At 48.1% G+C, this 12,691-nt stretch overlaps 1 protein-coding gene across 10 annotated transcripts in view; it reads left to right on the top strand.

The window, feature by feature from the left end:
• The first annotated feature begins 1,737 nt into the window (after positions 1-1,737).
• CPNE8 (copine 8) overlaps positions 1,738-12,691 on the top strand; it is a 296,005-nt gene continuing 285,051 nt past the window's right edge. For 2 of the 10 annotated variants that reach the window (XM_073328396.1, XM_073328393.2), the window contains exon 1: positions 1,740-2,210. In XM_073328396.1, coding sequence (XP_073184497.1) covers positions 2,071-2,210 — 140 coding nt within the window. In that variant the 5' untranslated portion in view covers positions 1,740-2,070. Of the gene's footprint in view, positions 2,211-5,534; positions 6,001-12,691 lie in introns of those variants that run through there. The other 8 variants (XR_012156821.2, XM_073328401.1, XM_073328405.1 and 5 more) reach the window with 7 other exon arrangements.

The raw sequence follows: 12,691 nt of genomic DNA, 5'->3' as shown, positions 1-12,691 counted from the left end.
TGTGTATGTCTTTTTAAAAAAAGAGTGAAAGAAGAATTGGCTAGACCACTCCCAAGCCTCTCATTCACTTGGGGGATGGGGGGAAGATTTATTCATTGAGGCCTGTCCAAAATCTCACTCTTGCAGGGGAGGATAGACTCAGGCTGTCAGGCCCACCCCAAGTCTCCCTCATAGGGGAGATGGAGGGCTCCTTCAGGAAGAGCTGCCCAAATCTCACTCATTGGAGGGGAGACCCCTTTCAGTCAGACCCTCCCCACGTCTCACCCACTGGTGGTAGGAGGGAGACTTCCTCAGGCAGTTTCTGAGTCAGGCAGGGGAGGTTATGTCTGCGGGCGGGGGAGAGAGGAGCGTTGCTCTGTATGCTCCAGGAGCATCCCCATGTCTCATGACTTCCACCCAGCAGCTGGAAAGCCCTCTGCCCCCTTAGTTCCCCTCCCCCAGCAGATGAAAAGCCCTGACCTGCACCATAACTGTTTCCAGCATAAACTAGCCCATCCTGGTCTAGCAGAGTTGGTGCTGCTGGGGGAACAGGGAGAAGGGGAGTGGCTGAAGCCTTGTGGGGGCTGGGACAAGGCTTGATGTGTGCCAGCCCCTGGCAAACCCTCTTGGACTCCTGCCTCAGCTAAATCCGATTTGCTGTTGTGCTATTGCTAAGTGACCCCCCTCTCCATGGCTCCAGCCATTGGGTAGTTTCATCAGCAGCTGGGCTATGATAGATGAAGGGCTCAAAAGGGGCTCGGCTGCATTTCATGCAGTGGAAGGTCCCTCAGCACTTGGCTTAGGGTTACCAACTGCTCAGCATTTGACCAGCTTGGCCATTTTTTTAATGGATTTGCCAGTTGCCACAATAATAATTTAATCTGCTGGGTTTTTTATGTGGGTCTAAAGAGTTGCATTATCATCACAATACACCAGGATATCTAATGTTAAAAGTTTATGTATCCAGCTAAAGATGCAGCAGTGTTCCCATTTCCACACTTTAAGTGACAACAGATCAAAACTATTGAAATTCAGTGCTGTCTGCCCACCAACATGCAAATGCACGCGCGCATATGTGAGAGGATTTGAGTCACGCGAGTGTGAGGAGATGTGCAATGTTATCAATCTTATCGATATGTGTTATCTCTCCATAGGTGGCTGTTGAAGGGGGCGTTGTGGTGTAGTCTTGTGGTTGAGGTTGTGACAGGCTTGCCTTGTGGGGCGGGGGTTAGGGTTGCCAGGTGTCTAATTGAAAAGGGACCCTGGCAGCTCTGGTCAGCGCTGTTGACCAGGCCCTTGAAACTCCGGTCCCAGGCGCAGCAGGGCTCAGGCAGGCTTCCTGCCTGCCCTGGCTTTGCGCGGCTCCCAGAAGCAGCCGGCATGTCCGGCTCCTAGGTGCAGGAAAGACCAGGAGGTCTCCGTGCGCTGCCCCCGCCTGAGCAGCGACTCACACTACATTTCAAAGGTGGTAACCCTACCCTCTTCATGGGTCTGGCTCCAGCTCTCCGGCCCCCTCTGCTCTGTGCTCTCTTCCTTCAGGGGTCTGGCTCGCTCTGCCCTTCGTGCGACTGCCAGGGCGTAGCGCCTGCCCCAAGGGGGCTCAGGGCTCGAGGTAACCGCCAGATGTTCGGCCGCAGGAGGCTTCACTTAACGGAGTCCCCCACCAGGGGCCGCTGTACACGTGTCCCAGCGCTGCTAGGGAGGGTAAAGTGCTATTTCTCCTCCCCCGCCCCGGCGCAGGTTCCCTCCGGCTCCCGCCACCGGGGCGGCTCATGTTCCAACCCCGCGCTGGCGCCACGCGGGGCAGGGAACGCTCTCACCCCCCTTGCGCGGGGCAGGGAACGTTGGAGACCGTTGGTCACTCGTGGGCCCCCAGGTTGGGGTTACTGTCACGCGCGGGTTCGGCCCGTGGTGACGTCACCGGTCGCGCCCTAATCTCACTTAGTCGGCGTTTCCCGCCCGCGTGCAGCAGTTTGAGCTCAGCCCAGTGGCTCTACCCAGTCGGTTAGTGACCAGCAAGAGGAGCGGCGGCAGTGAGCTCCGCTGCTGGGAGCTCCCGCTAGCGACGCCTCTTACGCCCCGCCCTGCCCCATGTTCGGACCTGATAAGCAGTCCGGGCAGCCGAAGCTGGACGGCGGTGGCAGGTTTGGGAATATGGCGTCCGTGGGGGAATTTAACTCGTTCAGCGCCAGCATGCCGGCCACCAAGGTGGAGCTGTCTGTGTCCTGCAGGTAAGCGAGCGGGGTTAGACGGTGCGAGGCACCCGCGGGTGCCGCCTTGCGTGGCGAGTCGGGTGTGAAAGCCCCGTCTGGTGCCCTGGGAGGATGGGGGAGGGGGTCCGACGTGTCTGATCCAGCCCCCTTGTGCTTTCTCGGGCTGGGGTTGTGCGCTCCACTCCCGCTGTGATGAGCGGTGTGGGCGGAGGGTCGCTTCCCTCTGCGGGGTGGGGTGGGTAGGACGGGGACTTGGGGAGCAGGCGGAGTGAAATCCCTAACGCTGGGGACCGCACAAAGGAGAGTTGGTTTCGGTTCCCTTTCGCAAGCTCAGTCTGGAGACACTTGTCTCATCCGTTTCTTCTGGGAATCTTCCAGCTGGGAGAAGTTCGTAAATCCTCATGCAGAGGGGTGGGTCAGACACCAAAATCTGGTAACAGGCTCGTTCCCTTCCTGGGAATCTCCGATTGGCTCTGGTGTTCTGGGCAGCGCAGGGAGTGATGGTAAATCCGTAGAGAAATAGTAGATGGGGGATTCCCCGTACCAAAACGGTATGGCAACCTGGGCCACTGCCTCAACTTATTCCCTCATGGGAGGGCTGCGTGTGAGGCAGGCATCTTTTTTTAGATCTGTTCCAAACCTCTCACCGGAGGAGGGGGGAGGGAGAGAGAGAGACTCGAGGTGGGTTTCTGCGGTCAAGGAGTATTTCATCAGTCAGGCTGGCACTTATCCTCAGACCTCTCCCCAAGTCTCATGAGATGCGGAGAGGAGGGACAACCCCTGTCAAAACATTGTTTAAAGGCGCCTTCTGAAACTGTTTCCAAACCTTAACAGTCCAGCCACACACTCCGTCCATCCTTGACTATGAAGTTAACGGTAACTAACAAAAACCTAACTAATGATATTTTACTTGCTCATCAGAATTTACTCGGCCTGGGTGCTTGTGGGCAAGTAGAATGTTCTAAGTTTGGGAAAGATTTCCCACCCCCACAAAAGATGAAGAATTTTTGCTTTGTGTGCAATGAGACCCTCTACCTAGTGTTTAGAAATCTCCTTAAAACTGCCCAATCGACTGTAGATAAGCAGCCGCCATAGCTGGTGTATTTGGCAGCTTTAATTGTTAGTGTTGCTTCCTGTTGGGAAATGAAACAGTTTGCTGAGCCGTTGCCAGTGACGAACTGTACTACTAAAATGTCACAGGCTGTATCCTCTCTCTGTTGCTCCAGAGGTGCTGGGGTTACCACGGCCACTCCTTCAGCAGTTTTGAAAACAGAACAGCTGGTCCTGCAACTCCCTTCCTCAAAGTAAACCTCGTAGCTGTTTAAGGGGAACATTTTGAATAAGGATAAATGGAATGAGAAGCACTATATTCCTCAAAAAGAAGGAGTACTTGTGGCACCTTAGAGACTAACCAATTTCAAGTACTCCTTTTCTTTTTGCGAATACAGACTAACACGGCTGTTACTCTGAAACCTGTCACTATATTCCTCGATTTCCTGATAGCTTTTCATCTGCCCAGCCAAGCACTCCCCACCCCCCAGCAAAACGTGCTTGTTTATTGTTAGGTTGTCCACCTCCTCCACCAATACTTTTGTTTAAGTTGCCTCTTGTCTTAATATAAAATTACAAGGTGTCTTGGACAGGAATGACCTTCTTGTTAATTTTTTGTACAGCACTGTATAAATTGATTAGGTACCCTAGCCACTGTCTGTAATACAAATAATAAAAAAGGCTGACGTCCTCCACTCTCTGTGTAGAAGAGGGATGAACTTATTTAATGGGGGTTGGTTTTAAGACTCTGTAAAAGTTCTTCCTTTTGGGATGAAGTTTTTTGTATTTTGAAATTTTCAAAGTTTGTGACGCCTCAGAATACTGAATTTCTAGAAGTCTCCACAGAGTTTCTAAATAGAACCCAAAGGGAAACTGGACACCACACAAGGCATATTATTGTTTAGAGAAAAACAGGCGCTAGGATTCAGGAGTTTTAGTTTTAGGGTTTGGTTTTGTAAGTAAATGCTGTGATATTATCTGACATTTTGTGGTATTTTATACTTTTTGACTCAGTTTTGTTTGTAATGAGAGAACACCTCTTCAATTCAGATTGCTTGGTTTACTTTTTTATATTTTATTTCAGATTTTCAGTACTAAACTTGGCAATAAATAGAACAGTACTGTTATGAAACTTGTGTCGAAGAAAATAGTACTGATGTAAAATAGTATATCCAAATCTAGCTTATAGAGAGATACTATTTTTTTTAAATAATCAGTTCAAGAAGTTATTTAAATACTATAACTCACTTAATACGATTGTCTAAAATACTGGGTGTTCATGTCTGTGTACATGCTGTAGCTAGACAGAGGAAAACAAAACATTCCATGGGTTCATGCAACAGAAAGAAAAACAAGGTTGTTCAAACAAAACTGGCTTCTCATTTGACTGTTAACTCCTCCTAGCTCCTCCTCTTCATTCCTGTGTTATGTCTGTCTTGTCAAATGTTAATGTCTAAATATATGGGAATTCCCTAAGGGAATTTCCTTTATAATGCAAGTGGTGAACTGCACTTTTTTTTTTGATTGGCAGCAGAAACATGTATTAATATCAAAATGGAAAATGAATGACTTTAGGAAAGACACTAATGAATAACACATGATTATGACTCATCTGCTTACACATTTATTGGCTAAAACCTCAAAAGAAATAGCATTCTAATAAAAATATGCAATATGGACAGAAAAATAAACTATGCCAGTTACAGCAATAAATGCTTCAATCGTTCAATAATTAGCAATTACATTTGTTTTTAGAAAATTTCTGCCTTCATTTATAGTGTAGTACAATATCTTAAATGATGTAATTATTTCATTATGAGCCATAGAACCAGTATCATCACTAGGTGATGATACTGATTATCAGCTAATAAAGCATTAGTTTGTGCTTGTCTGTTCTTAAATTCCAGCTACATTTTCCACTTCCTTTTTGGATGTCTATAGGAACCATAGAACACTGGTCCATTTATCATTTGCTGACTGGTGTAACTGGGCTGTCAGTGGAGGCAATGTGGTCTACTAGTTACATTAATAGACAGGGAGTGAAGCAACATGGGTTCTATTCCTGACTTGACCAATAATTCATTCTGTGACCTGTGCAAGTCATTTCACTACTACTTGGTGCTTCAGTTTCCCCATCAGTAAATTGGAGTTAATAATAAAACTATGTTCACACACAAATGAAACCTCTGACTTCAAGAGATTTAAAAAATGAGTTAGACCACTCGAGAAACCATGTGACTTCCCCCCAAAGAGATTATAAAAAAAAAGATAGTGCCCTTCTTCCCCCCCCCCCACCCCAATTTTGTCTTGATTTTTGAATTCCCTCTGCCTATCACATGCATGTGTGACAATTGGTATTGCCCACTGTCCCAAATTTATTTGGCAAGGTGATTTTTGGCCCTTGATGCAGGAATAAGTTTGCCAGGTTTCCAGTTTTCAAGTGGAACACCAGGTCGAAAAGGGACCATGGCAGCTTCGGTCAGCACCGCTAACTAGGCTGTTAAAGTCCAGTTGGTGTGGGGCTGGCAGGCTCCCTACCAGGTTTGCACAGCTCCAAGGAAGCTGCCGGCATGTCCCTTTGCCTCCTAGATGTAGGGGTGAGCACGAGGGTTCCACACGCTGCCACCACCCTGAGTGCCGGCTCCGCAGCTCCCATTGGCCGGGAACCTCCACCTAAGAGCTGGAGGAACATGCCAGCAGCTTCCTGGGAGCAGCGTGAAGGCTAGACACCTAACCTGCCTCAGCCTGGTGAAAATGAGTGAGTGAAAGTGCGGGAGAGCAAGGGTGGGGGGATGGAGAGAGTGGGGGGCAGAGCCTTGGGGAAGGGGCAGGGCAAGGGTGTTCTGTTTTGTGTGATTAGAAAGTTGGAGGAGCTCTAACCCCTACATCTGTCTGTCCCCTGTCCAGCGATTAATCCTGCTCCTCCTTCCCCCAGTTCCTGCGTCAGTTCTGCTCATTTGTAGCCCCAGGACCCATACGTTCTGCCCTCTAGCCTCTCCATCAATTCAATGTTCCACCCCATCAGTTCTGCCCTCTACCTCATTTCTGCTCTTCCTGGGGTTTTTCACTTCTCTCTCCTAGGCCTAGGAGTGGGGACTACAGCAGGGTCCCCTTCTCCCCCATTCCAGGCTGGGGCAATCGGGAGGATTAGCTCTCGTGCTTCTTCACCCCTTTATCCTGTTCCCAAGGTGCATGTTGCAGTGAGTGGAGAGAGGACCAGAGGAGCCATCCCCATTGTTACAGGAGGGGATGAGGGACGGGAGCCGACCTGAGCTTCTGAGCTCTTTCCTTCCCTTCCACACCCAACCCCCCCCCCCCCCCCCCCCGCTCCTGCACACTGAAGCCATTTTCAACTGGTGGAAAGAGGGAGTGGGGGGTGAGAGCTCTTCGTGCAGCAGCTCCGACTGGTTGCTCTGCCCCATGAACTGAACTTCTTTCCCCCGAAGCAACACTCAAAAAAAGTCAGATGGCTGGAGTGTCTTGCTTCATCATAAGACTTGCTACATCCCTGGCCAAATCCAGACACCTGTGGATAAAATGGCTCATCTCTTGGCATTGATTTAGTATTGATTTTACAGTTATTTCTTTTTTTGTCTACAATGTTTTGTCTGATTTGTATGGCTATAAAATGTGAGCATAGGCATAGTCTTACAATTGTTGGAGAAGCAAGAAGTCAGAATGTTTTTCATTATTATTATTATTGATTTGCATTATCATAGTGCCTAGCCTAGGAGCCCTCTGTGTTTGTGAAGTGCCTAGAAAAACAGGGTCTTGGTCCATGACATTTATTTAATGTCAGATAATTAAGGAAAGGGCCAGAGTTTCTGTGAACTTGATAGAGCACAGTATGTCTGTGGGTTTCCAATCCAGGGAGATTCTAGAAGTCTGCAGGGGGATCTATCCAGGAAGCACCAAAATAATTGTACTTTTAAGTTTAGATACTGACTTCCAAAGTTTTAAATACTTGGGATTTTTTTTTTTTTTGGTCTCGTGTTTAATGTTTGTGTTGGGATTTTCTGTGGTCTATAAGTAACTTATAGATGTTTGTTTAGTTGTGATGTTACATATATTAAGAAGAACTTATTTGTGGTACATTTCCATTTGTGAAATATGGTACATCTGGTATGTAGCTGATGAACTGCATTGAAAAGCAATGTCTTGCAAAGTCCGGGGGCAGGCGGTGGGGGTGACATCCTTGACCTACTCTACGTAAGGGAGTGCACCACCTTGACAGCCTCAGTTCCTTTGCCACTGTCGCAGAGAGCAAATGGAACTTGCCTTTGTTACCTCAGGCTAGCTCTTCCTTTAATCTGATTTTAATATTTTCTTGTAAACGTAAGTTGAGTAATATAGGATAGTTTAGTCTAGAGCCTTCCTTTTTCCTGGGAGCCATTGACCTCTCACCAAGACTTCACGGGGTTTATGAGGGTTTCAACAGGTACACCTCCCTTGGGGTTCCATGTTATTCCCACTGCTTTCAGCGAGAGGGAGTCTGTCTTATGGTAGCTGGATGCATAGGCACTGACTCCATGGGTGTTCTGGGGATGGAGCACCCACAGGAAAAAAATGGTGGGTGCTGAGCACCCACGGACAGCTCCCCTACCAGAACCTCCCCCTCCCCCACAGCACCTTCTGCCCACCAGCGGGCCCTGCCGATCAGCGAGTTCCCCCCCCCCCCACCTTCCAGTGCCTACCATGGATCAGCCGTTTCACGGCAACAGGAAGTGCCGGGGGGAGGTGTGAGGGCACATGCTAGGGGAAGGGGGTGGAACTGGGCAGGGAAGATGTGGGGCGGAGCGGGGGTGGGAAGAACCAGGGCGGGGTGGGACTTTGGGGGAAGGGGTGAAGTGGGGGTGGGGCCTGGGCAGAGCTGAGGGGGAACGCCCCCCAGAAGATTAGAAACTTGGTGCCTATGGCTGGATGTCAACTTCTTGATACTGCCAGCGCTTCAGTCACATAAGCACTCTCCTCTGAACTTACACCAGCCCTCAGTTTGCCTTACAAATTAACACTAAGTGCACCCAGTTCCGAAGTTCCCCATAAGTGTCCCTCTGTTAGGGTGACCAGATAGAAAGTGTGAAAAATCGGGACGGGGGTGGGGGGGTAATAGAAAAAAGCCCCCAAAATTGGGACTGTCTCTATAAAATTGGGACATCTGGTCACCCTATCCTCTGTAGTATCTAGCCCTGATCCACTGGACACTCACAGAAATTACCAGATAAGCTGTCCCCAAAGGAACGCAAGCTTGTTCGATTCAGCTGAGTATAATCTCCAATGTAACAATATAGCACTGTAATCTATTTATAGTGAAAACAAATATAAAGTATCAGAGGGGTAGCTGTGTTAGTTCTATATCCACAAAAACAATGTTGAGTCTGGTGGCACCTTAAGCAGATTTATTTGGGCGTAAGGTTTTGTGGGTAAAACAAATATAAAGTTTTATTAACATCTTAATATGTAAGAGATCGCAAGCAAGGATAGTCAGAACACCACGTTACAAATAAAACAAAAGGTATAACATGCTTCTTACATTCTAAGCTTAAAATTAACAGGCTAAGCCCTTGTCTAAAAAAGTCTGTCTTGCCCAAATGTCCTTTATGGTGCTTTCAGCCAAACCCTTGTTGAGATCCCATTTTCATGACTGTAATTGCACTGTTCAGTAGTCCCCAGATGCAGGATAAAACAGGGATCCTTTTGCCTTCCTATTATACCCCAGAGTTGATTGTCTTTGCACCTCAGGGACAGGACAATGCCCTGTGGTTCAGTTTCCAGCATCTTTCCATGTTAATTTAACATCCTTATGTTGACTGAGGTAAGCAGTGTCAGGATGAGCTCCACCCTGACATCTGGTGGTGAGGTGTGGCAAGTTGTGGAAAAGAACTTCAGGGGCCGATCTCATTTGCATAGGCACACCCACCCCGCCTAGAATGAGGCCATAGCTGCCCAAACGGTCACTTTGGCTGCTGTGGGATCCCCAGTGTTTCTGTTATTGGGGCAGGAAGAATAAATTGTTATTACCCTGATTATGGGAACTGTGCTTGGAACTGTACTTGGCCTTTTGTTATGATGGAGGGACTCACCATCAACTAAGGAGCACTCGCTAGGCAAGGGTCATGGGTTCCAAAACTCTATGAATGGAGAGAGGCTGGGGACAAGTATTAATACTTGGTGGCATGGGCCCCTTGGTGAGGGCCTTACATGCTAATTGCACTTCCTCTTCTCTCCACTGTGGAATATCAGAGCTAATTCATTAGAAGTCTAGTTACAGGCTGCTGAGCTCACTTTGGGCTAATAGTGCACCAGCACTGAGGCTCCCCTACTACAAGCTGAATTCACCAAAGAGCTGATATCACTGAGCGTTGTGTTAAATAGTGGGGGAGCCTGAAGATATATTGTGGAGCAGTTTGCGGGATGGCTGGAGTGCCTTGTGGACAGGCTGGTAGAGCAGTTTATAGGATGGCGGGAGCTGCTGGTGGGATGTGGAGCAGTTCGTGGATCGGCTGGTGGAGCAGTTTGTGGGATGGCGGGAGCTGCGTGTGGGCTGCAGAGCGGAGCTGAGCGAAGCAGTTTGTGGGGCGGCTGGCAGAGCGGAGCGAAGGCCTTTGGAGCTGTGGGGCAGTCTGCTTCAGATCATGTAAGGTGCCTCTTACCTCCGCCCAGGTTGGGAGGTAAAGCTCTGTAGATAAACTTTTGAACTCTGGGGCTGCCCTGACCAGGGACAGAGACTTTTGGGTCATTGGACTTTTGGGACTTTGGGTGATTTGGGGTTGCTGGACTCAAGAACCAAAGGGAAAGGGCATGCCCCAATTTGCTTGGGGTGGGTTTTTTGCTCATGGGTTGTGTTATGAATCCTGTTAGTGGTGTTTCCCCAACATAATACCACATTGTTTCTCTCTGTTATTAAAAGGCTTTTTGCTACACTCAGACTATGTGCTTGCGAGAGGGGAGGTATTGCCTCTTGGAGGCACCCAGCGGGGGTGGTATATATTTGTCCCAGGTCACTGGGTGGGGGCTCGAGCTGGTTTGCATTGTGTTATTGGAATGGATCCCCTAGATATTGAACCCGGCCCTTGTTGCTGCCAACTCCGAGGGGCAGAAGGGTTACACTTAGAATGCAGATGTAGTTCCCATTGTGTTTTGTTTACTATACTTAATTTACATAAGAGTCCGGGATAGGTGAATAGATAGGTGCTTTGTCTGGCAGAAAACAGGGTGGATTGATTTTAAATCATGATTCAGATCACGAAGTGGAAAGCCTCTATTTCAGCGGTCCCCAAACTTTTGAGGGTTATGCCCCTACCTTATCCCTGTCATGTTTCTTCCCCCCCCCCCCCGCCCCCCAAGCTGGGGCAAGGAGCAGGCCATGGTTTGCGGGAGAGGGAAGGATGCGGACCGGTGTAAGGGGGTTGAGGCTGGGGTAGCAGCTGGGGGTGAAGTGGGGCTGCGGCCAGGGGCCGAGACTGGGGGTGGGGGCGGGAGTGGAGCTGCAGCCGAGCCGCTGTGGGGACTGGCAGCCAGGCCCATGGCCAGGTCCGGCACTGCTCCTGGCTTTGTCCCCTGCCCCGGCCTTGGGCTGGGAACGGCGCTGAGGCTGGAGGCTAGCACGGGACTGGGATTGGAGCTGTGCAGAGGCTGGGGACAGGGCTGGGAGCTGAGGGCAGGGAGGGGCTGGCTGGTGCTCCCTCCCTGCTCCTGTGAGGCTGGCCTAGGCCCCACTATGCCCCCCCCCCCGGACGTTCCTCCACACCCTCCTAGGGGGCCTGCCCCACACTTGGGGGACCTCTGCTCTATTTAAATCATTGATTTTTAGTCAGTTTTCCCATTTGTACTTCAGTTTTTTTCTAAAGAAAGGTGATTTTCTTCTCCGTTGATATAGCCATTAAAACATGTTGAGTTACAGCTAAATAGAACTCCTGTACCCAATAGAACAGGCCTTGGGTCTCCCCAGGATCAAAGCTTTAATACAGTACATGACCTATTGTGCCATATTTATAAAGCTTGACCTCAAAAGTTAGGTTCTCCCCCTCCCCTATTTCTTAAACAGATTCGAAAGAAAAGCAGCCCTTAACTCAGTTTTTGGTAGAGGCTCATGGATTGAACAAATTTATATGTAAATGTTTTAAGACATTAACATATTTTATATTACAGTCAGATTTCATTTTAAACAGGTTTTTTAAAAAGAAAAAATTTAAATTTAAATGACATTTAAAAAAAAAATCTTTAAATCATCCGGTCTAGCAGAGAACCTGTCAGTCAACTCTGCCAGGTTACATAGTTTTAAAGCATATTTTTAGTAGGAATACACAACTCCTCACACACCATCCATACATGCATCTCAGTGATTACGGTGACCAGTGTGTCACCGGCTTTCATTTGATACCTTACAATACAGTGCATCATTGCTGTAACGTCTTTCATTATTATGAAACTTCGGCTATAACAACCCTGGTCCCTGCATCCCAACTACAGTACAGTACTCAAAGCCAGAACCAGGACAGGGCGAGTGGGGCAGCCACTCAAGGCGCAAAGCTGAGGGGATGGAAAAATGAGGCGGAAAAATGGGGGGGGGGGAATAGTAGGGGATAGAGCCCTGCAGCAGGACAATACCATGCCACCTTTACTTCTGCACTGCTTCTGCTGGGATGCTGCCTTTAGAGCTGGGTGGCCAGAGAGCAGCAGCTGCAGAAGTAAGGTGGCATGGTAATAGTATTGCCATAGAAACTGGCAAAATTAATTGATTTTTTTTTTTTGTTTAGAACTGAGATTTAAATCAATGTTTGGAATTTTATTTTAATTGAAACAAAACTGAAAATTTACACTTCTAAATTTTTATATTTGACTGTTCCATTTCAGTTTGAGATTTGTGTTATTTTGTATTCTTCAATGAATTAACACAGAATACTGGAGGCATGTAATATTATTTTATTAATTAATTTAGCTAGCACCTTTGTCCGAGGTGACAAAAGTTAACTTACTCCAGCAGTTCATCGTTCATTTTGATTGTTCATTTGCTATAACAAACAAAAGGTTTGGATCCCAACAAGTAGTACACTATTTGTGTAAAAATACCGTGAAAGCAATATGTTAAGTGTAGTGAGATTGTCAGACCTGATACGAGTTGCTGACCCAAAATAGTAAACTTTTTGCCAGCTGGCACCTCTCTGTCATGGGCCTTCTGCCTGGCAGTCATACTGGACACTAATGCCCATGTGCAGTGACCTTTTGTGCGGGTGGGACTTACACAGTAACCCAGCATCTGACTTTCCCTTCCACCACAGGGAGTGAAGGTGTGGAGAGAGATTTGAGGTTCCATGCTCATCTAGCTTCTCAGTGCCTACAGCTTGATACTCCAGTGGGTCCACTGAGGGTTCTGAAACCAACCACTATGCTGTGATCCTTTGATATAGGACCCAAGATGGGATTTTGCTGTTGAGCCTCAGTGCTGTGTT

This window comes from Lepidochelys kempii, chromosome 1 (genome assembly GCF_965140285.1).
Source record: "Lepidochelys kempii isolate rLepKem1 chromosome 1, rLepKem1.hap1, whole genome shotgun sequence".
Classification (NCBI taxonomy): domain Eukaryota; kingdom Metazoa; phylum Chordata; order Testudines; family Cheloniidae; genus Lepidochelys; species Lepidochelys kempii.
The sequence above is the reverse complement of the archived record's forward strand: the minus strand, read 5'-3'. Positions and strand labels throughout refer to the sequence as shown.